Source organism: Anguilla rostrata, chromosome 17, assembly GCF_018555375.3.
Source record: "Anguilla rostrata isolate EN2019 chromosome 17, ASM1855537v3, whole genome shotgun sequence".
NCBI lineage: Eukaryota > Metazoa > Chordata > Actinopteri > Anguilliformes > Anguillidae > Anguilla > Anguilla rostrata.
In genome coordinates, this window is record NC_057949.1 from 16,185,757 (window position 1) to 16,210,927 (window position 25,171).

The following is a 25,171-nucleotide window of genomic DNA, read 5'->3' on the forward strand; positions in this document are numbered from 1 at the left end:
GCTGTCCTTGATTGCTATTCAGAGAAAAACACTTATAGTTCCTATGACATTTCTTTGAGTGCCATCTCGTTAAATTTATCAGATATTTAACAATGGTACTTACCTGACAAATTTGGAAATTGCAAAGGAAATATACTGGCATGGATTCAATCACCATTTATCCTTAACTTTGAGTCTGAATTAAATGCAGGTTAACGATTTCTTCATAAAAACAATTCAGCAAGTTTAGCAATGAACAAAATCAACTGACCAAACAGAAAAGAAACAAACACTTGCATTCATACATAAGCCAAAGTTAAGGATACATTTTGATTGAATACAAGCCACAGTCTATATCTGGTAGTAAACCCACAATGTATTAAAATATCAAAGGAAGATGCTAAAAATGTATCAACTATTATGATACAAGGGCAATGTAATAATTAAACTGTACAATCTGGATCAAAAAAGTTCCTAAAAAGATAACACCCCAGTGAATAAACAATGCTTTTCACTGGGGTGGTACTCGAGAGGTAAGCCCTGCCCATGGCTTTAATCATTCATACACCTTTTTGGCTAGTAAAAAGAGCTTATTAGTACCCAAATAAAGCACCATTATACCTTTTAGGGTACACTTGGGAAGTTTGTTTTTTAAAATACAAACATATACCTCTACTGTACCTTTATTCCTGAGAGTTTAAAATATTATTATTGGGAATTAATAAACTTGATATCAGCACTATTAATTGGTCTGAATTTAGTGATGTCATCCTCCAAACGAGTATTCCAGTCTAAGACATAATAAGTCGCTCACCAGAGCAGACAGCACCTGCATCCTGCCCGTGATTACAGTTGTGTTCTCCAAACCCTCTGTGTGAGCACTGTGAGAGTGAAGATTCACTGCCTGAACAGCCAACATCGTCCATCCAAATTTCTCCAGTCCCCTGGGCAAACTGGGCTTCACCTGAAGCAGACAGAGCTGTACCACAGCCCAGCTCTCTGCACACCACTGCAGCATCATTCTTATCCCAGCCATCATCACACACGGTTCCCCACTGTTGTTCGTGATAAACCTCCACTCTTCCAGAGCACTTGCCATTCCCACCAACCAGTCTGATCGGGAGACCTAATAGTGGAGAAGAAAATATTGATCATGACTCAGTTTGTCTCCTCAGTTTTAATTATCGCTTCAAACATTTGAACAAAAAGCAATTCATTCCATTTTAATATGTAATGTTAATTTCCAATACTTTGCATGAAAGTAGCATTTCTTCCTTGTTATTTCATTCAAAAACCAGACCCTTGATACACAATGGCTTTTGATATATTCAGTTGTATTACCTCAATTGTAATGTAGTGGCATGCATCTGGTACGTATCTGTGTGTGTGTTTGTGTGTGATGTGCTCTTTGACTGATGAGTTCATGTAGTGCTTTAAAAAAAATTGATTCATGTCAACGTATCACAGTCAGTCATGAATTTTGAATTAATACAGTTGACTGGAAAAGCATTCAGTCAATATGTAAATTTCATATACAGTCCTTTATTTATTCAGATTTATTTATGTAAAAGTAATTAGTGATGAATGTATTTTGAAGCAAACATTCCTTAGGGTGGCATTCTATCTCTTAAATATACTTTACAGACTCTGTTCAGCAAAAGGGTAATCTGTACCTCAGTAAGTCTTTTTAAAAAATTATGCTGTCCTTGATTGTGTTGTAGTCTGTATTTCCCGGTCACTTGTCTCCCCAGTACTGTCTCTGTGTCTGTGTTCCCTGAGCTGCTTCACTCCCCTGTACTTGTGTGATTTCACTATTCGGGTGGTTCCGGGTTTTCGTGGTTTCTCCCCTTCTTTCCAGTCTCGCTTTACTTTCTTCCTGCTGATTTCTAGTTTTACTAATTTCTACTAATCCCTACTAACTTATAGATTGTAAAGTACTAACCTCACTAATATACTAACATGTGAATATTACTAATGGACTAACACACACTAGTTTTGGGTTTTTGATAGTTTAGATCACTATACTAATACATTAACCAGTCTCCCCTTTTCCATGCTGCGCTGTAGCTCCGCCCCTTTTCCTTCTAGCCTGCTCTAACGCTGAGTTCTGCAATTGCCTGCACCTGTCTCTTGCTCTGACTGCACCTCTCTCTCTCTGCACGTGTTTTACCTGCTTCACCCAGGCCGTCTATTATCATTGTTGTCTATGTGATTCCAGTCCGCGTTTTGTCAGTCCCCTGTCATTGAATTAGTTCTCCTAATGTTCTTCACCTGGATGTTGTTTGTTACTCCTCCCTCACTCACTTAACCCCTCCTTGATTGTTATCTTCCCCAGTGTATAAATGTCAGTCTTTTCCACCTGTTCAGTGTCAGAACGTTGATCATATTCATTGTGCCGATTATTTGTAAGCCTTTGTCTATTGAGATTCCTGCGACACCCCTTTGCCCGACTTCGAGTTTGCCTGCCCCTTTTGGTTTTGTTTGCTTCTGGTTTGACCTTCGCTTTGCCTTGACTTCTCTTTAGCCTGTCCCTTTGTACCTTCGCAATTCTGATCTCCTGGTTTTTGATTTTTTGCCTGTCTTTTCACTATTCTTTTGGAAACTCGATTTGGCACCGTCCTCTCTCTGACTACCTGGCTTCGAACCTCGGACTGATTAAAGACAACGTTTTTTGGATTTCCCTGGTCTGCGTGTGGGTCCTTACACAGAACATCACCGATTGCTATTCAGAGAAAAACACTTATAGTTCCTATGACATTTCTTTGAGTGCCATCTCGTTAAATTTATCAGATATTTAACAATGGTACTTACCTGACAAATTTGGAAATTGCAAAGGAAATATACTGGCATGGATTCAATCACCATTTATCCTTAACTTTGAGTCTGAATTAAATGCAGGTTAATGATTTCTTCATAAAAACAGTTCAGCAATGACCAAAATCAATTGACCAAACAGTAAAGAAACAAACACTTGCATTCATTTTTAAGCCAAAGTTAAGGATACATTTTGATTGAATACAAACAATAGTCTATGTGAGGTAATAAACCCACAATATATTAAAATATCAAAGGAAGATGCTAAAAATGTATCAACTATTATGGTACAAGGGCAATGTAATAATTAAACTGTACAATCTGGATCAAAAAAGTTCCTAAAAAGATACCACCCCAGTGAAAAAGCAATGCTTTTCACTGGGGTGGTACTCGAGAGGTAAGCCCTGCCCATGGCTTTAATAATTCATATACCTATTTTCCTAGTAAAAGGTGCTTATTAGCACCCAAATAAAGCACCATTATACCTGTTAGGGTACGCTTGGGAAATTTGTTCCTTAAAAAACAAACATATACCTCTACTGTACCTTTATTCCCAAGAGTTTAAAATATTATTATTGGGAATAAATAAACTTGATGTCAGATCTATTAATTGGTCTGAATTTAGTGATGTCATCCTCCAAACGAGTATTCCAGTCTAAGACATAGTAAGTCCCTCACCAGAGCAGACAGCACCTGCATCCTGCCCGTGTCCACAGTTGTGTTCTCCAAACCCTCTGTGTGAGCACTGTGAGAGTGAAGATTCATTGCCTGAACAGCCAACATCGTCCATCCAAATTTCTCCAGTCTTGTAGCCAAACTGGGCTCCACCTGGAGCAGACAGAGCTGTACCACAGCCCAGCTCTCTGCACACCACTGCAGTATCATTCATATCCCAGTCATCACCACACACGGTTCCCCACTGTTGTCCGTGATAGACCTCCACTCGTCCAGAGCACCTGCCATTCCCATCAACCAGTCTGATCGAAAGACCTAATAGTGGAGAAGAAAATATTGATCATGACTCAGTTTGTCTCCTCAGTTTTAATTATCGCTTCAAACATTTGAACAAAATGCAATTCAGTCCATTTTAATATGTAATGTTAATTTCCAATATTTTGCATGAAAGTAGCATTTCTTCCTTTTTATTTTATTCAAGAACCAGACCCTTGATACACAATGGCTTTTGATATATTCAGTCGTATTAACTCAATTGTAATGTAGTGGCATGCATCTGGTACATGTCTGTGTGTGTGTTTGTGTGTGATGTGCTCTTTGACTGATGAGTTTGTGTAGTGCTTTAAATAAAATTGATTCATGTCAACGTATCACAGTCAGTCATGAATTTTGAATTAATCCAGTTGACTGGAAAAACATTCAGTCAATATGTAAATTTCATATACAGTCCTTTATTTATTCAGATTTATTTATGTAAAAGTAATTAGTGATAAATGTATTTTGAGGCAAACATTCCTTATGGTGCCATTCTGTCTCTTAAATATACTTTACAGACTCTGTTTAGCAAAAGGGTAATCTGTACCTCAGTAATTCTTTTCTTAAAAATGAAGCTGCCCTTGATTGCTATTCAGAGAAAAACACTTATAGCTCCTGTGACATTTCTTTGACTGCCATCTCGTTAAATGTATCAGATATTTAACAATGGTACTTACCTGACAAATTTGTAAATTGCAAAGGAAATATACTGGCATGGATTCAATCACCATTTATCCTTAACTTTGAGTCTGAATTAAATGCAGGTTAACGATTTCTTCATAAAAATAATTCAGCAAGTTTAGCAATGAACAAAATCAATTGACCAAACAGTAACGAAACAAACACTTGCATTCATTTATAAGCCAAAGTTAAGGATACATTTTGATTGAATACAAGCCACAGTCTATATCTGGTAGTAAACACACAATGTATTAAAATATCAAAGGAAGATGCTAAAAATGTATCAACTATTATGATACAAGGGCAATGTAATAATTAAACTGTACAATCTGCATCAAAAAAATTCCTAAAAAGATACCACCCCAGTGAAAAAACAATGCTTTTCACTGGGGTGGTACTCGAGAGGTAAGCCCTGCCCATGGCTTTAATCATTCATACACCTTTTTTGCTAGTAAAAGGAGCTTATTACTACCCAAATAAAGCACCATTATACCTTTTAGGGAACACTTGGGAAGTTTGTTTTTTAAAATACAAACATATACCTCTACTGTACCTTTATTCCTGAGAGTTTAAAATATTATTATTGGGAATTAATAAATTTGATATCAGCACTATTAATTGGTCTGAATTTAGTGATGTCATCCTCCAAACGAGTATTCCAGTCTAAGACATAGTAAGTCCCTCACCAGAGCAGACAGCACCTGCATCCTGCCCGTGACCACAGTTGTGTTTTCCGAACCCTCCGTGTGAGCACTGTGAGAGTGAAGATTCACTGCCTGAACAGCCAACATCGTCCATCCAAATTTCTCCAGTCCCCTGGCCAAACTGGGCTTCACCTGGAGCAGACAGAGCTGTACCACAGCCCAGCTCTCTGCACACCACTGCAGCATCATTCATATCCCAGTCATCATCACACACGGTTCCCCACTGTTGTTCGTGATAAACCTCCACTCTTCCAGAGCAATTGCCATTCCCACCAACCAGTCTGATCGGGAGACCTAATAGTGGAGAAGAAAATATTGATCATGACTCAGTTTGTCTCCTCAGTTTTAATTATCGCATCAAACATTTGAACAAAAAGTAATTCAGTCCATTTTAATATGTAATGTTAATTTCCAATACTTTGCATGAAATTAGCATTTCTTCCTTTTTATTTCATTCAAAAACCAGACCCTTGATACACAATGGCTTTTGATATATTCAGTCGTATTTACTCAATTGTAATGTAGTGGCATGCATCTGGTACGTGTCTGTGTGTGTGTTTGTGTGTGATGTGCTCTTTGACTGATGAGTTCAAGTAGTGCTTAAAAAAAAATTGATTCATGTCAACATATCACAGTCAGTCATGAATTTTGAATTAATCCAGTTGACTGGAAAAACATTCAGTCAATATGTAAATTTCATATACAGTCCTTTATTTATTCAGATTTATTTATGTAAAAGTAATTAGTGATAGATGTATTTTGAAGCAAACATTCCTTAGGGTGCCATTCTATCTCTTAAATAAACTTTACAGACTCTGTTCAGCAGGAGGGTAATCTGTACCTCAGTAATTCTTTTTTTTTTAAATGAAGCTGTCCTTGATTGCTATTCAGAGAAAAACACTTATAGCTCCTGTGACATTTCTTTGAGTGCCATCTCGTTAAATTTATCAGATATTTAACAATGGTACTTACCTGATAAATTTGGAAATTGCAAAGGAAATATACTGGCATGGATTCAATCACCATTTATCCTTAACTTTGAGTCTGAATTAAATGCAGGTTAACGATTTCTTCATAAAAACAATTCAGCAAGTTTAGCAATGAACAAAATCTATTGAACAAACAGTAAAGAAACAAACACTTGCATTCATTTATAAGCCAAAGTTAAGGATACGTTTTGATAGAATACAAGCCACAGTCGATATCAGGTTGTAAACCCATAATGTATTAAAATATGAAAGGAAGATGCTAAAAATGTATCAACTATTATGGTACAAGGGCAATGTAATAATTAAACTGTACAATCTGGATCAAAAAAGTTCCTAAAAAGATACCACCCCAGTGAAAAAACAATGCTTTTCACTGGGGTGGTACTCGAGAGGTAAGCCCTGCCCATGGCATTAATCATTCTTATACCTTATTTGCTAGTAAAAGGTGCTTATTAGTACCCAAATAAAGGACCATTATACCTTTTAGGGTACGCTTGGGAAGTTTGTTTTTTAAAAAACAAACATATACCTCTACTGTACCTTTATTCCTAAGAGTTTAAAGTGTTATTATTGGGAATTAATAAACTTGATATCAGCACTATTAATTGGTCTGACATTAGTGATGTCATCCTCCAAACGAGTATTCCAGTCTAAGACATAATAAGTCGCTCACCAGAGCAGACAGCACGTGCATCCTGCCCGTGACCACAGTTGTGTTCTCCCAACCCTCTGTGTGAGCACTGTGAGAGTGAAGATTCACTGCCTGAACAGCCAACATAGGCCATCCAAAATTTTCCAGTCCGCTGGCCAAACTGGGCTACACCTGGAACAGACAGAGCTGTACCACAGCCCAGCTCTCTGCACACCACTGCAGCATCATTCATATCCCAGCCATCATCACACACGGTTCTCCACTGTTGTTCGTGATAGACCTCCACTCTTCCAGAGCACCTGCCATTCCCACCAACCAGTCTGATCGGGGGACCTAATAGTGGAGAAGAAAATATTGATCATGACTCAGTTTGTCTCCTCGGTTTTAATTATCGCATCAAACATTTGAACGAAAAGCAATTCAGTCCATTTTAATATGTAATGTTAATTTCCAATACTTTGCATGAAATTAGCATTTCTTCCTTTTTATTTCATTCAAGAACCAGACCCTTGATACACAATGGCTTTTGATATATTCAGTCGTATTAACTCAATTGTAATGTAGTGGCATGCATCTAGTACGCGTCTGTGTATGTATTTGTGTGTGATGTGCTCGTTGACTGATGAGTTCATGTAGTGCTTTAAAAAAAATTAATGCATGTCAACATATCACAGTCAGTCATGAATTTTGAGTTAATCCAGTTGACTGGAAAAACATTCAGTCAATATGTAAACATCATATACAGTCCTTTATTTATTCAGATTTATTTATGTAAAAGTAATTAGTGATAAATGTATTTTGAAGCAAACATTCCTTAGGGTACCATTCTCTCTCTTAAATATACTTTACAGATTTTGTTCAGCAAAAGGGTAATATGTACCTCAGTAAGTCTTTTTTAAAAATGAAGCTGTCCTTGATTGCTATTCAGAGAAAAACACTTATAGTTCCTATAACATTTCTTTGAGTGCCATTTCGTAAATTCATCAGATATTTAACAATGGTACTTACCTGACAAATTTGGAAATTGCAAAGGAAATATACTGGCATGGATTCAATCACCATTTATCCTTAACTTTGAGTCTGAATTAAATGCAGGTTAACGATTTCTTCATAAAAACAATTCAGCAAGTTTAGCAATGAACAAAATCAATTGACCAAACAGTAAAGAAACAAACACTTGCATTCATTTATAAGCCAAAGTTAAGGATACATTTTGATTGAATACAAACCATAGTCTATGTGAGGTAGTAAACCCACAATATATTAAAATATCAAAGGAAGATGCTAAAAATGTATCAACTATTATGGTACAAGGGCAATGTAATAATTCAACTGTACAATCTGGATCAAAAATGTTCCTAAAAATATACCACCCCAGTGAATAAACAATGCTTTTCACTGGGGTGGTACTCGAGAGGTAAGCCCTGCCCATGGCATTAATCATTCTTATACCTTATTTGCTAGTAAAAGGTGCTTATTAGCACCAAAATAAAGCATCATTATACCTTTTAGGGTATGCTTGGGAAAATTGTTCCTTAAAAAACAAACATATACCTCTACTGTACCTTTATTCCCAAGAGTTTCAAAAATTATTATTGGGAATTAATAAACTTGATATCAGCACTATTAATTGGTCTGAATTTAGTGATGTCATCCTCCAAACGAGTATTCCAGTCTAAGACATAGTAAGTCCCTCACCAGAGCAGACAGCACCTGCATCCTGCCCGTGTCCACAGTTGTGTTCTCCAAACCCTCTGTGTGAGCACTGTGAGAGTGAAGATTCACTGCCTGAACAGCCAACATCGTCCATCCAAATTTCTCTAGTCCGCTGGCCAAACTGGGCTTCACCTGGAGCAGACAGAGCTGTACCACAGCCCAGCTCTCTGCACACCACTGCAGCATCATTCATATCCCAGCCATCATCACACACGGTTCCCCACTGTTGTCCGTGATAAACCTCCACTCTTCCAGAGCACCTGTTCTTCCCACCAACCAGTCTGATCGGGAGACCTAATAGTGGAGAAGAAAATATTGATCATGACTCAGTTTGTCTCCTCAGTTTTAATTATCGCATCAAACATTTGAACAAAAAGCAATTCAGTCCATTTTAATATGTAATGTTAATTTCCAATACTTTGCATGAAAGTAGCATTTCTTCCTTTTTATTTTATTCAAGAACCAGACCCTTGATACACAATGGCTTTTGATATATTCAGTCGTATTAACTCAATTGTAATGTAGTGGCATGCATCTGGTACGCGTCTGTGTGTGTGTTTGTGTGTGTAATGTGCTCTTTGACTGATGAGTTTGTGTAGTGCTTTAAATAAAATTGATTCATGTCAACGTATCACAGTCAGTCATGAATTTTGAATTAATCCAGTTGACTGGAAAAACATTCAGTCAATATGTAAATTTCAAATACAGTCCTCTATTTATTCAGATTTATTTATGTAAAAGTAATTAGTGATAGATGTATTTTGAAGCAAACATTCCTTAGGGTCCCATTCAATCTCTTAAATATACTTTACAGATTCTGTTCAGCAAAAGGGTAATCTGTACCTCAGTAATTCTTTTTTTTAAAAATGAAGCTGCCCTTGATTGCTATTCAGAGAAAAACACTTATAGCTCCTGTGACATTTCTTTGAGTGCCATCTCGTAAATTCATCAGATATTTAACAATGGTACTTACCTGACAAATTTGGAAATTGCAAAGGAAATATACTGGCATGGATTCAATCACCATTTATCCTTAACTTTGAGTCTGAATTAAATGCAGGTTAACGATTTCTTCATGAAAACAATTCAGCAAGTTTAGCAATGAACAAAATCAATTGACCAAACAGTACAGAAACAAACACTTGCATTCATTCATAAGCCAAAGTCAAGGATACATTTTGATTGAATACAAACCACAGTCTATGTGAGGTAGTAAACCCACAATATATTAAAATATCAAAGGAAGATGCTAAAAATGTATCAACTATTATGATACAAGGGCAATGTAATAATTAAACTGTACAATCTGGATCAAAGAAGTTCCTAAAAAGATACCACCCAAGTGAAAAAACAATGCTTTTCACTGGGGTGGTACTCGAGAGGTAAGCCCTGCCCATGGCTTTAATAATTCATACACCTTTTTGGCTAGTAAAAGGAGCTAATTAGTACCCAAATAAAGCACCATTATACCTTTTAGGGTACACTTGGGAAGTTTGTTTTTTAAAATACAAACATATACCACTACTGTACCTTTATTCCTGAGAGTTTAAAATATTATTATTGGGAATTAATAAACTTGATATCAGCACTATTAATTGGTCTGAATTCAGTGATGTCATCCTCCAAACGAGTATTCCAGTCTAAGACATAATAAGTCCCTCACCAGAGCAGACAGCACCTGCATCCTGCCCGTGATCACAGTTGTGTTCTCCCAACCCTCTGTGTGAGCACTGTGAGAGTGAAGATTCATTGCCTGAACAGCCAACATCGTCCATCCAAATTTCTCCAGTCCCCTGGTCAAACTGGGCTGCACCTGGAACAGACAGAGCTGTACCACAGCCCAGCTCTCTGCACACCACTGCAGCATCATTCATATCCCAGCCATCATCACACACGGTTCCCCACTGTTGTTCGTGATAAACCTCCACTCTTCCAGAGCAATTGCCATTCCCACCAACCAGTCTGATCGGGAGACCTAATAGTGGAGAAGAAAATATTGATCATGACTCAGTTTGTCTCCTCGGTTTTAATTATCGCATCAAAGATTTGAACGAAAAGCAATTCAGTCCATTTTAATATGTAATGTTAATTTCCAATACTTTGCATGAAATTAGCATTTCTTCCTTTTTATTTCATTCAAGAACCAGACCCTTGATACACAATGGCTTTTGATATATTCAGTCGTATTAACTGAATTGTAATGTAGTGGCATGCATCTGGTACGTGTCTGTGTGTGTTTGTGTGTGATGTGCTCTTTGACTGATGAGTTCATGTAGTGCTTTAAATAAAATTGATTCATGTCAACGTATCACAGTCAGTCATGAATTTTGAGTTAATCCAGTTGACTGGAAAAACATTCAGTCAATATGTAAATTTCATATACAGTCCTTTATTTATTCAGATTTATTTATGTAAAAGCAATTAGTGATAGATGTATTTTGATGCAAACATTTCTTAGGGTACCATTCTATCTTTTAAATATACTTTATACAGATTCTGTTCAGCAAAAGGGTAATCTGTACCTCAGTAATTCTTTTTTTTAAAAATGAAGCTGTCCTTGATTGCTATTCAGAGAAAAACACTTATAGTTCCTATGACATTTCTTTGAGTGCCATCTCGTTAAATGTATCAGATATTTAACAATGGTACTTACCTGACAAATTTGGAAATTGCAAAGGAAATATACTGGCATGGATTCAATTACCATTTAATCTTAACTTTGAGTCTGAATTAAATGCAGGTTAACGATTTCTTCATAAAAACAGTTCAGCAAGTTCAACAATGACCAAAATCAATTGACCGAACAGTAAAGAAACAAACACTTGCATTCATTTTTAAGCCAAAGTTTAGGATACATTTTGATTGAATACAAACCACAGTCTATATCAGGTTGTAAACCCACAATATATTAAAATATCAAAGGACAATGCTAAAAATGTATCAACTATTATGGTACAAGGGCAATGTAATAATTAAACTGTACAATCTGGATCAAAAACGTTCCTAAAATGATACCACCCCAGTGAATAAACAATGCTTTTCACTGGGGTGGTACTCGAGAGGTAAGCCCTGCCCATGGCTTTAATCATTCATATACCTTTTTTGCTAGTAAAAGGTGCTTATTAGTACCCAAATAAAGCACCATTATACCTTTTAGGGTATTTGTTCCTTAAAAAACAAACATATACCTCTACTGTACCTTTATTCCTGAGAGTTTAAAATATTATTATTGGGAATGAATAAACTTGATGTCAGCATTATGATTTGGTCTGAATTTAGTGATGTCATCCTCCAAACGAGTATTCCAGTTTAAGACATAGTAAGTCCCTCACCAGAGCAGACAGCACCTGCATCCTCCCAGTGACCACAGTAGTGTTCTCCCAACCCTGTGTGTGAGCACTGTGAGAGTGAAGATTCACTTCCTGAACAGCCAACATCGGCCATCCAAATTGTTCCATTCCCCTGGCCAAACTGGGCTACACCTGGAACAGACAGAGCTGTACCACAGCCCAGCTCTCTGCACACCACTGCAGCATCATTCATATCCCAGTCATCATCACACACGGTTCCCCACTGTTGTTCGTGATAGACCTCCACTCTTCCAGAGCAATTGCCATTCCCACCGACCAGTCTGATCTGAACTCCATCTAAAAGTCACAGAGAGGAACAGAGCAACTGACTGCCAATAATCAGGAAGATTGGACATCTTCAGGTGAGATCTAATTAATATAACAACATGAGGCTGCAACTTTAAAATCTTTATAAGTAAAGAGACTCCCCACTTACCTGCTGGCAAACTGACATGCAGAAGTTGACCTGTTGGAATGAAACAAGGAAAATTGCAGCAATATATATATATATAATTAAAAATTTTTTTTTTTTTTACACGTATTCTGATCCCTTCAATTGAATAATAATGCAACAAGCCTTTTCTTTTCTTATATACTTATATTTTGGTGAGTGTAGGAGCCTAAATGCAGTTTGTTGATAGACAGTAAATGATCTGACTAATTAGCACAGAATAATTTAAGTTTGTATGTAAAACTATAGTAATTTACATGATTGGTTGATTCAGTATTTATAGTATTTACATGTTGATGTATTTACACAGTTCATATTTACAATGATGCAATAAGTTAATGTGATTTATTGTGCTTAAAATGTGTGTGGATAATTTAAAATGCATAAAAGCTCATTTACAATTACTTTTGTAACATTTGGAGATGGAATATTGTGACCGTTGCATCCAAGTAGCTATTTGCATATTTAATTGTTTTTTGGCGCGTCTTGCATGAAAAAAGTTTTTGGGGCAGTCATTTCCGGTTAGTCAAATCCAAGGAGAGAGTGGAGCCACACGGTCTTTTGATCTCTCTCTTTCTCTCTCATTTTGATAATTCTCTCTCGTGAATTTAATTGGAATGGACAATCGATCTGTACATATGAAGAATCATTGTTTTGACAGTTCGTTTTATTAAACATGATTTTTTATAGCGTGGTCCTGTGGATTTAAACAAGGGGAATTGAGAGCGTCAATTTAAGGCTTCACTGAATGGAAACCTACAGTGAGAACAAATATTCAATTTAATTAGGTATTACTGTTATTGGCCTCCTGTTATTTTTTTAAAATGTGATTAGAATCTCAACCAATTCATCTCAACCAAGTACAGTTTTTGCCAATTACACAGAAAAGCACTGGCCTGGTTTTTATTTGCTCTGGATCTGAACCTTCCTTCTGTGATAAAAAAGATATTAGCAGTTGATTTGGTCAACCCTATCTGCTAGGTTTTAATAGTCTATCTATATCCTTATGTTGCTATGGTGTGTGGCTGTGGGATGATTCATTTTCTATTTATCATACATTGGCACTTAAAAGGTTCCTCTTTTCTTGAAATGTGCAAAATGATCTGTTCGCTCATATGAAAACGAAATTCACACACTTGTAGTGCATTCTCACAATAGCCATTTTCAGTCATCACATTTTTAATGAATCTTAAACCTGATAAACAGAAAGCAGACAATAACATCATGCACGTAATACATTTTCAGACTGGTTAAAACAAGAACTTCATCAAAAACTCAGTCCAGAATATGTAAAATGTCATTTAATGTACATCTTAAAAAATAACGAATAAAACTCAGACATGTGACGGAGTGGGGGTTTTGGGAGACCAACCGCGACCGAACAGGGTTCTTTAAGCTGTTCACCAGAGGTGAAATAACCACAAAGTAAAGAGACAAAAGGACACGGGGGAAAAAACGAAAAGAAAAATACTGCTCAGGGAGAGTATCCCAAAGAAAAGCTCTAAACAACCCACGTACTGGGTAACAAACAAACGCTTAAGGAGTAAGAGTATAACAAAAACAAAGGTCTGAAAAAATTGGAGAACATGAGAACTTCAAGAAGCCCTCACACAGAGAACTGTCAAAGGAATCACTAGAGAGAGTAGTAGAAATCAGCAAGGACAGTAGTGCTAACTTGTAGCCCGCAATCCACTAACCCAGGGGTCCTCAATCTTATCCAGAAAGGGCCGGTGTGGGTGCAGGCTTTCATTCCAACCAAGCAGTTACACACCTGATTCTATTAATCAAATACTGGAGTCTTTGCTAAGGACCTTGATTAGTGGAATCAGGCGTGTGACTGCTTGGTTGGAATGAAAGCCTGCACCCAGACCAGCCCTATCTGGATAAGATTGAGGACCCCTGCACTAACCTCTAAGTTCAGTTCCGCAGTAACTCTTCACGTAAAACAAAGGACGCAGAAGAGGAACTGATCTAGTACTGAACAAAACTAAACCACTTACCAAACAGACCAAGTTACCAGCTTCCGTGTAACGCAAGTGACACTGAAGAAAAGCTTGTCAGCTTGCTAAGGGTTTAAATAGAGAGCCAACAGGTGCAACTAGTTAAAGGGGGTTTGCACGCGTATAATTCAATCAAGGAAAAGAAGAAAACTAAATGGCCGTAATAACTAAAGAAAAGGCGCAGAAAAAAACCAATGGCCGTAATAACTAAAGAAAACGCGTAAATATGAAGACAAGAAATGGTGGTATCAGCTAAAACCATGACAAGACAGTTTTAAAACTCAAAGACAGTTTTCCCATTTTTAGTCTCATTTTTAGTTTAATTTCAGTACATGAAAATGTTTTTTTTTTTTTACAGTTAACTTTTTGTTTTAGTTTCAGTTCACGATAACCAGTAGTGAGGATTCAGTGAAATTTGCCTGGGCCGACTTCATGGAATGAGGTTCGACAACACACTGACAGTGCCTAATATCAGGATCTACAAATATCAGTTTACATGTGCAGAGCAGGCTGAGTAGAAGTACTGAAAACTGCAGCTTGATGCTGTAATTCTTCTGTGCCATATGAGATATTTATTTTGCTGAAAATAGCTAAATCCTCATTTTGTGCAGTGTTTAAGGATTCTGCTAACTTTAGATCATTATTGAAGCCCAATGATAAATTACATGTAAATTAAACATAAATGTACTTGAGTGTTAAAGTGGCTAATGCCTGTTGTGCATACGGTATTTCCCAGAAGTAAAGTTCTCACACATTGTCGGAAAGGAACTCAGACTCACCAAATGCCATGAGAACAATTCCCAGCATCCTGGCCTTTACGGTATCTCCCAAAGGAACGTCACAATATAAACTGAATCAATGCACAAAGGAGCACAAAAAATGAAGCATAAGAGAGCACTGTCTATTAAAAGAAAAAGAACAGGGGAGAGTTGCATATGCTTGTTCTCTTGATGTATTTTTAGGTAATAGTTTATTTCCGCAATTGCCTTTGAGTGAGGGAGTTCGGGGGGTGAGTGACAGATCACAATGTAAAGGAAGAGGAAACCACACTCCCCATGAGAACCCAACTCATGAGAGGTTTTAGGGGCATATGTTTTAGCTACAGTAAATGCACTTATGTTAACTAAAGAGAGAGAAATGTAAATGTATGCTAAAAGGCTAAAATGATTTATTTTGTACATACAAATGCCTCATCTTTTCTGGCAGTGTAACTCACTGTTGGGTAATTCATTACTTAGATGATGGATTTTTCATTACTGATGATGCCCTTGTAGATTACATTGATTGTTAGTAAGGTGTCACCTTTAAGTGGAATTATGAGGATACAAAATATCACTTGAGTTTGCTGTGTTATATCTGCGCATTCACATTATACAGTCGACCTACTCAAATGAGAACTGGAGAGTGAATGCACAATTCTGAATTCCGAATTTGTTTATCAGATTCTAATTTTTCAGACTGACTGTTCATTTTCATTTATGTAAGCAACCCATTATGAAATGAACCTGTGGCTTGGTGAGAGACGTAAAACAGTACCATTCCTGTCTTTGATCCATTCCCATTTGAGTGGCGCACATGAGTCATATGCAAGTCGCATGGCTACATGCAGTATCCGATTTATTTCACATGCACAAACTGGAACTGTTCACACTGTTCCATAACCATCCAAACCGTGTCACATATGAGGGAAAATATCAGAATTGCAGTCTGAATGTAGCCTGTGACTGCTGTAAAAATCGGAGGATATTCTGTAGCCTCTGGACTCAACATGTTGCTGTAAGGGCGGGTAGTCCTGTTGTAGGGCAGTTCACAGAAGTCTGCCTCGTATCAGACCCTCAAAGTAAAACAGACCGTTTATTGTGCTGACAGGGAGTCAGAAATTGTGATGAAGAGACGATGCTCATTTGCAAAACAGCCGATTGGATCAGCATTGTGAACTTGAGGTTCTCCATAATACAATGTGACCATGTTTTGTATTATTGGAAAACTGATGTCATGGCGAACAAGTTGATGTCTTTCGTGGTGGGCTGCTGACTAAAGAACTTGATGCCTATGGGTCAGCACCCAACTAGATGCAGAGGTTAACCCAGTGTTAAATGCTTACATAGGTGGTGCAAGCAGGATCATTGATCCATACTGTTTTGCCATGATTGTGTCTTTATTTGATGATTTTGTCTTTTGCATTAATCATTTTGTATATAAGGGGAAACGTGCATTAGTTTGGGGAGACTCATCAACACGGTCTCCTGCACGTATTTACGCCATTTATGCCTATAGCCATTTCACCACTCATGTGTTGTAACCATTGTATTACATTACATTACATTCATTTGGCAGACGCTTTTATCCAAAGCGACGTACAAGAAGTGCATTTTCATGATCGTAGACAACTGCTGAACACGGGTTCAGTAAGGTACAATTACTTATTTTGTACAGCTATTTCTAGCCGAGAACAATGAACACTATCCTGGTCTAACATCTGCAAAGCCAAACTAGGCAGAAGATGAAGCTAGAGTATTAGGACAAATACAATTTACCAAGAAGTGCAGGGATGGGGCAACATGTAACAAGTGACAGGAAAAAGGGTTTTTTTTTAATTTTTTTTTTTTTAATATATATATACACAGCATGGTGGTGGTTATTCTAGGTATAGTCTGAAGAGATGAGTCTTCAGGCCACGGCGGAAGATGGATAGTAAGGGGGAGGTTCGGAGAGGGACGGGGAGTTCGTTCCACCACTGGGAAGCTAGGGTGGAGAAGCTCTGTGATCCCTTTGGGCGGGTGGGAGGGGTTACAAGACGCCCTGCTGCTGCAGAGTGGAGTGGTCGAGCAGGCACATAGAATTGAGTCATGTCCTGCAAGTAGATGGGGGCTGTCCTGTTGGCGGCAGTGTAGGCAAGGGTCAGGGTTTTGAATCGGATCCTGGCAGCGACCGGTAGCCAGTGAAGTGATCGCAGCAGAGGAGTGACGTGGGAGAATTTGGGGAGGTTGTAGATGAGCCGGGCAGCGGCATTCTGAATCATCTGTAGTGGCTGTATGGCACAAGCTGGCAGGTTTGCAAGGAGAGAGTTGCAGTAATCAAGGCGAGAGATCACTGTAGCCTGGACGAGCAGCTGGGTGGAGTGCGTCGTCAGGTATGGTCGAATCCTCCTGATGTTGTATAGGAGGAATCTGCAGGACCTTGATGTTGCCTTGATGTCCAGTTGGTCATCCAGGACCACCCCCAAGCTCTTGGCAGAGTGAGAGGCAGTCACTGTGGTGCCATCAACCGTGATTGAGAGTTCACGAAGCAAGGAGGTCTTGTACGGGAAGAAGAGCAGCTCAGTTTTGTTGAGGTTGAGCTTCAGATGGTGGCTGGCCATCCAGGTGGAGATGTCAGCCAGGCAGGAAGAGATCTTATCATTGACCAGTGTGGCCGAGGGGGGGAAGAAAAGAAGAGTTGTGTGTCATCTGCATAACAATGATAGGAAAAACCATGTGAATTAATGACTGAACCAAGAGATCTGGTGTATAAGGAGAACAGCAGAGGACCCAGTACAGATCCCTGCGGCACTCCCATAACAAGTGGATGAGAAGCAGAGGCAGACCCCTTCCAGGTGACCTGGTAGGTCCTATCTGCAAGATAGGAAGTGAACCAAGACAGGGCAGTCCCGGCAATTCCCATCCCAGCCAAGGTGGAGAGGAGTATTTTATGGTTGACCGTGTCAAAAGCTGCAGACAGGTCAAGAAGGATCAGGACAGAGGAAAGGCGTGAGGCTCTTGCAGTGGCAAGTGCCTCCGTCACAGCTAGGAGTGCAGTCTCTGTTGAGTGCCCGGATTGGAAGCCAGACTGGTGAGGGTCTAGCAGGTTGTTCTGATGGAGAAAAGAGGTTAATTGTTTAAGAACTGCTCGTTCGAGGGTTTTGGACAGAAAGGGTAGAAGGGATACGGGTCGATAATTTGCTACATCGGAGGGGTCTAAGGTGGGTTTTTTGAGTAGTGGGGTAACACGAGCCGTCTTAAAAACAGAGGGAACATGACCAGAGGAGAGAGAGGAATTAACAATGGAAGACAGATAGGGAAGGAGCTCGCTGGAGATAGATTGGAGAACTTTAGATGGGATGGGGTCAAGTGGACAGGTGGTTGCGCGATGAGAGGTGATGAGTTGTAATACATCGGAGTCCTCCAGCATTTCAAAGGCGGTCAGTGTGGCTGTGGGGTTGTCCTGGGGGGTTGGGGGGCTCACTGGATGGGTGAAGGAGTTCCAGATTGTAGCCACCTTTCCTTCAAAGGCGGCCAGAAAGTCATCTGCGGAGAGGAAAGGGAGGTGGGGGTGGAGGAGGAATGAGGAGGGAAGAGAAGGTGGAGAATAGTTTACGTGGATTAGAGACACATGCGCTGATCTTGGATTGGAAAAAAGAGGCTTTTGCAGACATGAGGGCAGATGTAAAAGTCGCCAGCAGGGTCGGGATTTTCTCCACTTTCTCTCTGCAGCCCGCAGTGATGTTCTGCTGGAGCGTAGTGACTCGGTCAGCCATGGGCAGGGGGGTGAGGAGCGTGCTGGTTTGGAGACAAGAGGACAGAGTGAGTCGAGGGACTGAGAGAGGCAGGAGTTGAGGGTGGAGGTGGCAAGGTCAACTGGCAGGTTAGAGAAAGACGCAGGAGGGAGAAGTGTAGACAGAGCAGTGGAGACGAGGGAGGATTGTGACAGAGTATGGAGATTTCTCCTGAAAGTTACTGTGGGTGAGCTATTGGATGAATTGAGAGGGAGTAAATAGGAGAGGGAGAAAGAAAGAAAGAAGTGGTCCGAGACATGGAGGGGAGTCACTGCAAGTTGGGGAATGGAGCAGCCTCTGGTGAATACAAGGTCTAGTTGGTTACCAGCCTTGTGTGTGGGGGGGGAGGAGGACAGGGATAGGGCGAAAGACTGGAGGAGTGAGGCAACCCTGGACAGTTGGGAGGTTTCTGGTGGGAGGTTGAAGTCTCCCAGTAGAATAGCAGGAGTGCCATCCTCAGGGAGGGAGCTCAGGAGAGTGTCCAGCTCGTCCAGAAATGAGCCGAGTGGACCTGGAGGGCGGTACAGAACAATAACGTGAAATGTAGAGGGATGAGTTACAGTAATTGCGTGAAATTCAAAGGAGGAGAAAGTAGGGTTAGGACTGGGGAGGGCACAGAACTTCCAGGACAAGGAAATGAGTAGACCGGTACCCCCGCCTCGGCCAGAGGCCCTGGGGGTGTGCGAGAAGGAGTATCCCGCAGACAGTGCAGCTGGGGTGGCGGTGTTATCGGGAGTGATCCAGGTTTCCGTGAGAGCCAGGAAGTCAAGAGACTTCGTCTTGGCAAAGGCAGTAATGAAGTCAGCTTTCTGGACGGCTGACTGGCAGTTCCATAATCCACCTGTGACAGTGAATTCCTGAGGTGTGGATAAGGGTGGGTAGATCAAGTTGTATATTGTCATTATTAATGAACACACAGAATAATAAACTGCATTCATTTTAACCTGACATTGCTCTTTGACTCTTAACACTGTACACCCAGCAGTTTTAAGGTCCTAACATACACATAGAACTCACATAGTAGGATATCTGCATACTGTAGCCACTTGCCTATACACTAGTGTTGTAGCAGGATGCACAATTGTATTTATGCAAGCTAAACAAGACAAAGACATGTCTGCATCTACCAAGTTAGACAGCAATTTGTATAAAGCCACACTACAGCAGTCTGCACCGTCTATGCATAACTGTTAGCATGACGGAAAGGTTAAAACACTATTTTGGAGTCAGATAACAGATAACATTAATCCAGTAGCACAGGGTAGGACTACATGCGTTCCTTTGCCACTCATATACTTCCACTATTTGGTTTGTGGAGAGGTTTCTTGCCGTTGGTGACCTCGATGTACCATTTGGTGTATCTGAGGGGTTTCTTATGTGACCAGGTGATATTCAATACACAAGACCCAGAATAAACTGGAGCCAGAGACTGCTATACCAAAAATACAAATTTTGTTGACAGTGTATGAAATAAAAGACTTGTCTCATTCAACTAGGTGGCAGCAAGGTGGTTTCAATAGAAGGCGTAAATGCAGGCCATAATAAAGGAGAGATGGAGTAAATTGTACACTTAATACATAAATCAAATCAACAATAAATGAACAAGCAAAGAAAATAAACAATGTGGGGCTAGACTGCACTATCAGGGAGGTTAGTGTAGAGATATGCGTAAAAAGAGGAAATTGTCACAAAATATGAAGGCAAATTATGAATAAACCACCACTACACACAAACCAATTCGAACTAAATCAAAACTGTTCTACAACACTCAAATGTACCTACTCACAGCAAGCTAAGGTGGCTCAAACCACACAAAGCACACATGCAAGATGGCTACTCTATGACTCAGTCCTCCCTTTAACACAGCAGAAAGCCCCACAAGAAAAATAAAACAGAAAATGGCCCATTCAATTTATTAGTTGAAAGCACGCTAAAATCTAATAAATCTGGGGAAAAAACAGTGGATGGCTCCTCTAGTAATGTCTTTGTTTAAAACTGAAAGAAACACAAGCACATTAATACACAAAAGGAAACATTTTACAAAACATATGCAATGTAAAAGTAAATAATATTAGACACTGAAGACGACTTAGGCCGAAACATGTCTGTCTATTTTCATGTTCGCAAATAAAATCTAAACAAGTATGAAGAAGTCTTAATAATAATAATAATCTATATTTATAAAGAACCATGTTAATATTGTATTAAAGGGACTAAAAACCTATTTATAAACATCTCCGTTCTGCTTGAGCATACCTTGTTTCTTGGCTGATATGCCTAAGCAATCACTCCAAGTTTTAGTCCCTCACCAAACATGAAGAATCTTACAACACATTTTTAACAATTATTTAACAAATCTTTAATTTCCATACTATGAGCTAAAAGAAATATTTCATGGTTCTACAGTTTCACTATTAAAATCATGCTTTTAAACATTTTTAAAAAGGGAGCTTACCAGATCAAACACCAGACAAAGGCTGGCCTCAGCTGCTCTCTCAGGTGTGTCTCTGTGCAGGAAGAAAGGCCCAGCTGAGCTTCCTGCCCCCTTTTTTTTTTTTTATAAACTCTGCCCCCATGCCTGGGTCTTAGTGCTAGACTATCTGTTACCTTCCCTTCCACACTTACACTGTCCAGGATGCAGTAAGACCACTGGAAAAGATAAGGAATAAATGCTGAAAGAAATGCAGCAACATGAAAACATATATCCACATATATAGGCCTTAACACTTGTAGCTCCTTTTCCTTAACAGAAAAAAACAGTTTCTGTATGGAGAATTAAAGGATTGATTAAAAACCCTTTTATCATATGCACAATTTGAAAGGCTGATGAAAAATCCAGAAGTGAAGGTGGCAGTCCTTATCTCTCTGAGTGACCCTGGGAGGATAAACGCACAACCTTATTGCTCTGTTGTGATGGAACTAGTGGCACACCCTGGCACAGTCTGCATTCAATACTAGACTGTGTGGCCCATCCACGTGCAAGAACAGTACACTAATGAGCTGCTTAGTCGCTTGTCTTGATAAAGCAATGTTTCAGTACGTGGATAGTCCCCATGGTTTCGTATAAAATTCAGATGGTGCCAGTGCCTGCCAGACAGTGGCTAGAAGCTCCACTGAACGATCCACAGGAATTGCTTTTGTTAAGTAAAATACACAGGTTCCCCTTGGATTGCACATTTCATTTTATAATCTCATGCTTTACAATAAATAAGGGGAAACTGCCAAAAAAACTTGGATTGTACTCTATTTATAATATAATTGAGTATAGCTGTAATGTGTAACCAGTAATTTAGCAACCTTACACTGACCCACAAACATGAAATGCATTATACACAAAGCAAGCATGATTTGACTGATGCTCCACTAATTTTCCATGTGACTGTCTCATCGTTTTCAGACAATTATTTCATAATATCAGTTCTGAGCAGAACCAGTCCAGAACCATCAACTAAATTACTGAGTTGAACCAAATTTTCCATATTGGTTCAACAGTGGTTAATTAGGGAAACTTTGTCACGTATAGGCTAACTGATGGCAGCCAACGGAAAAATGTTTTTTAGCACGACAACACATTTCAAGTCCCATTAACCACAAAAGTGACACATCAGAAAGTAATAGGCCAATCAAGAGTCTGTCTGAAACCACTTGTGAAGCAATGACGTGCCATTCCGGTAAACACCGTTGCATTTCACTGGAGCTAGCTGTAACTGTGGGGTGGTACGTGTAGATAATTAAAAAAATATAATTACATAACTTTTATTATTGTAAGCTAGGAACAATAGCCTGCACATGTTCACCAGCATCTGCTGAGTTCTGTAATATAAGGCATGACCTGCCTGATGCAAGATGGCACCACTCCTTACACATTTATTTCACCGTAATTTAACAACAGATAACCGTCAATCATGCAGCTTTTCAATCAAAAGCTCAGTCAAACTGCAACTACAACCAGCAGAGTGGTCATCAGTAATGAATACCTGGAGAAATTGTTTGAGAAAGCCGGTGTTACATCGAAATCTGTGACCGCGGATATAACTAAATCACTAAATGTTACACTGTGCATGCAGGCACAAATACACATTTTTAGAAACAATTTATAGTTCATTTCATAAAATGTAGCAATAATTAAAATAAAACCGTTGTTTCTAAAACTTTTTTTTAACTTAATTTACTTTCTACTGACAGCCATGTGTGGGGTCGTTAGTATAATCCACCACAAACGTGAAACGCATTATACACAAAACAAGCATGATTTGACTGATGCTCCACTAATTTGCCATGTGACTGTCTCATCGTTTTCAGACAATTATTTTATAATATCAGTTCTGAGCAGAACCAGTCCAGAACCATCAACTAAATTATTGAGTTGAAGCAGATTTTCCATATTGGTTCAACAGTGGTTAATTAGGGAAACTTTGTCACGTATAGGCTAACTGATGGCAGCAAACGGAAAATGTTTTTAGCACGACAACACATTTCAAGTCCCGTTAACCACAAAAGTGACGCATCAGAAAGTAATAGGCCAATCAAGAGTCTGTCTGAAACCACTTGTGAAGCAATGACGTGCCATTCCGGGAAACACAGTTGCATTTCACTGGAGCTAGCTGTAACTGTGGGGTGGTACGTGTAGATAATTAAAAAATATAATTACATTACTTTTATTATTGTAAGCTAGGAACAATAGCCTGCACATGTTCACCAGCATCTGCTGAGTTCTGTAATATAAGGCATGACCTGCCTGATGCAAGATGGCACCACTCCTTACACATTTATTTCACCGTAATTTAACAACAGATAACCGTCAATCATGCAGCTTTTCAATCAAAAGCTCAGTCAAACTGCAACTACAACCAGCAGAGTGGTCATCAGTAATGAATACCTGGAGAAATTGTTTGAGAAGGCCGGTGTTACATCGAAATCTGTGACCGCGGATATAGGCTAACTAAATCACTAAATGTTACACTGTGCATGCAGGCACAAATACACATTTTTAGAAACAATTTATAGTTAATTTCATAAAATGTAGCAATAATTAAAATAAAACCGTTGTTTCTAAAACTTTTTTTAAACTTAATTTACTTTCTACTGACAGATACCATGCATGGGGTGGTCAGTATGACCCGCTGGCACCAACGTTGCCTCTTTCTCCATAGGAAGCAATAACAACCAGCGATTACAGGCACTGGACAGGGAGCGATGGCAATCCAATGTTTAGGAGTAGCTTACGCCGTCTACGTACACGCTCTTCTTCATGCCTGTTCTCGACAGCACACATGCAGAAATGTGCAACAGCGGCCTCTGCGGTCACAGATTTTGGTGTAAAACACCGGCAAAGCTCATTCATTGCATGTAAATTGACTTCAGTCCACACCAGGGACTGTAAAAAACACACCCTCACCTTACTGTATGTGCCCTAATGCATTGGTGGGGGATCAACACAAAACAAACAACAACATTTTATAATTGCGTTGCTAATAAATAAATGATCTGAACCGCAAAATATGGCAGTTTGTGGCATCAAAACTGTATCTTATGTCCCCATCCCAGCAGTAAACGTATGAAATAGAGTGTTACGGTTTGTAGTCATAAAACCGGTACCCGTACGTTCGTATTTAATGGGTTCCCTTATCAGATTTCCAATTCTTTTTTCTCATAGGGATTTCGTTTTCTGCCGAAAGGTCTGTGTTTAACGTAAGCCTAAGCTTTTCACGTTTTTCTACGAGGATATCTCAACCGTGGATTTCGGAGCTGTTATGTGTTTAAAAAGGAAGTTGCTGAAACTGCAACGGCTGTAGCGTGCAGGCGGCTAGTATGGAAACTTGACCGGCGGTTACCAGAAATTGAAACGTTGTTGTAGTTTCAATATAGCAACTCGTTAGTAACTTACTTTTTAAAAGCACCTAACGCTTTCACAATGCTCGTTTGAGAAAGTAATGCGTGTAATTTATCTCGTAGAACAAAACCTGAGACTCTTTAAACTTACGTTAAGCACAGACCTTAGTTTAGGCAAAAAAACTTCTTCTTTGGTGTTTTACGGCGGGGGGGGGGTTTTGGCCCCTTTTTCAAAAAATTTTATTCCGCCTTTTTCTGGATTCCCCATGAAAAAAATGCTGTGCTGGGGTCCCCATATTGTTTACTTATTCCGTTTCCCTCAAAAAACTAAAAAATCACCTTTTTTCCCCCCCCCGTGTGCCCCCCCACTCAAAACATTGTAGCCTTGCCCCCTCCTAGTCTCTGTTTAAAACCCCCAACCCTTACCCTTTTTTCTTGCTCAACTTTCCCGGGGTTTAATCATGACATGCTCCACTTTT

General features: G+C 39.3%; 1 protein-coding gene across 1 annotated transcript in view; it reads right to left on the reverse strand.

Moving 5' to 3' along the window:
• Nucleotides 1-25,171, reverse strand: part of LOC135244078 (deleted in malignant brain tumors 1 protein) — a 70,411-nt gene that overhangs the window by 35,147 nt on the left and 10,093 nt on the right. Inside the window, exons 6-13 of the mRNA XM_064316276.1 lie at nucleotides 12,312-12,341; nucleotides 11,858-12,172; nucleotides 10,189-10,500; nucleotides 8,508-8,819; nucleotides 6,831-7,142; nucleotides 5,151-5,462; nucleotides 3,472-3,783; nucleotides 794-1,105 (exon numbers count right to left, since the gene is read on the reverse strand). Coding sequence (XP_064172346.1) covers nucleotides 794-1,105; nucleotides 3,472-3,783; nucleotides 5,151-5,462; nucleotides 6,831-7,142; nucleotides 8,508-8,819; nucleotides 10,189-10,500; nucleotides 11,858-12,172; nucleotides 12,312-12,341 — 2,217 coding nt within the window. The remainder of the gene's footprint in view (nucleotides 1-793; nucleotides 1,106-3,471; nucleotides 3,784-5,150; nucleotides 5,463-6,830; nucleotides 7,143-8,507; nucleotides 8,820-10,188; nucleotides 10,501-11,857; nucleotides 12,173-12,311; nucleotides 12,342-25,171) is intronic.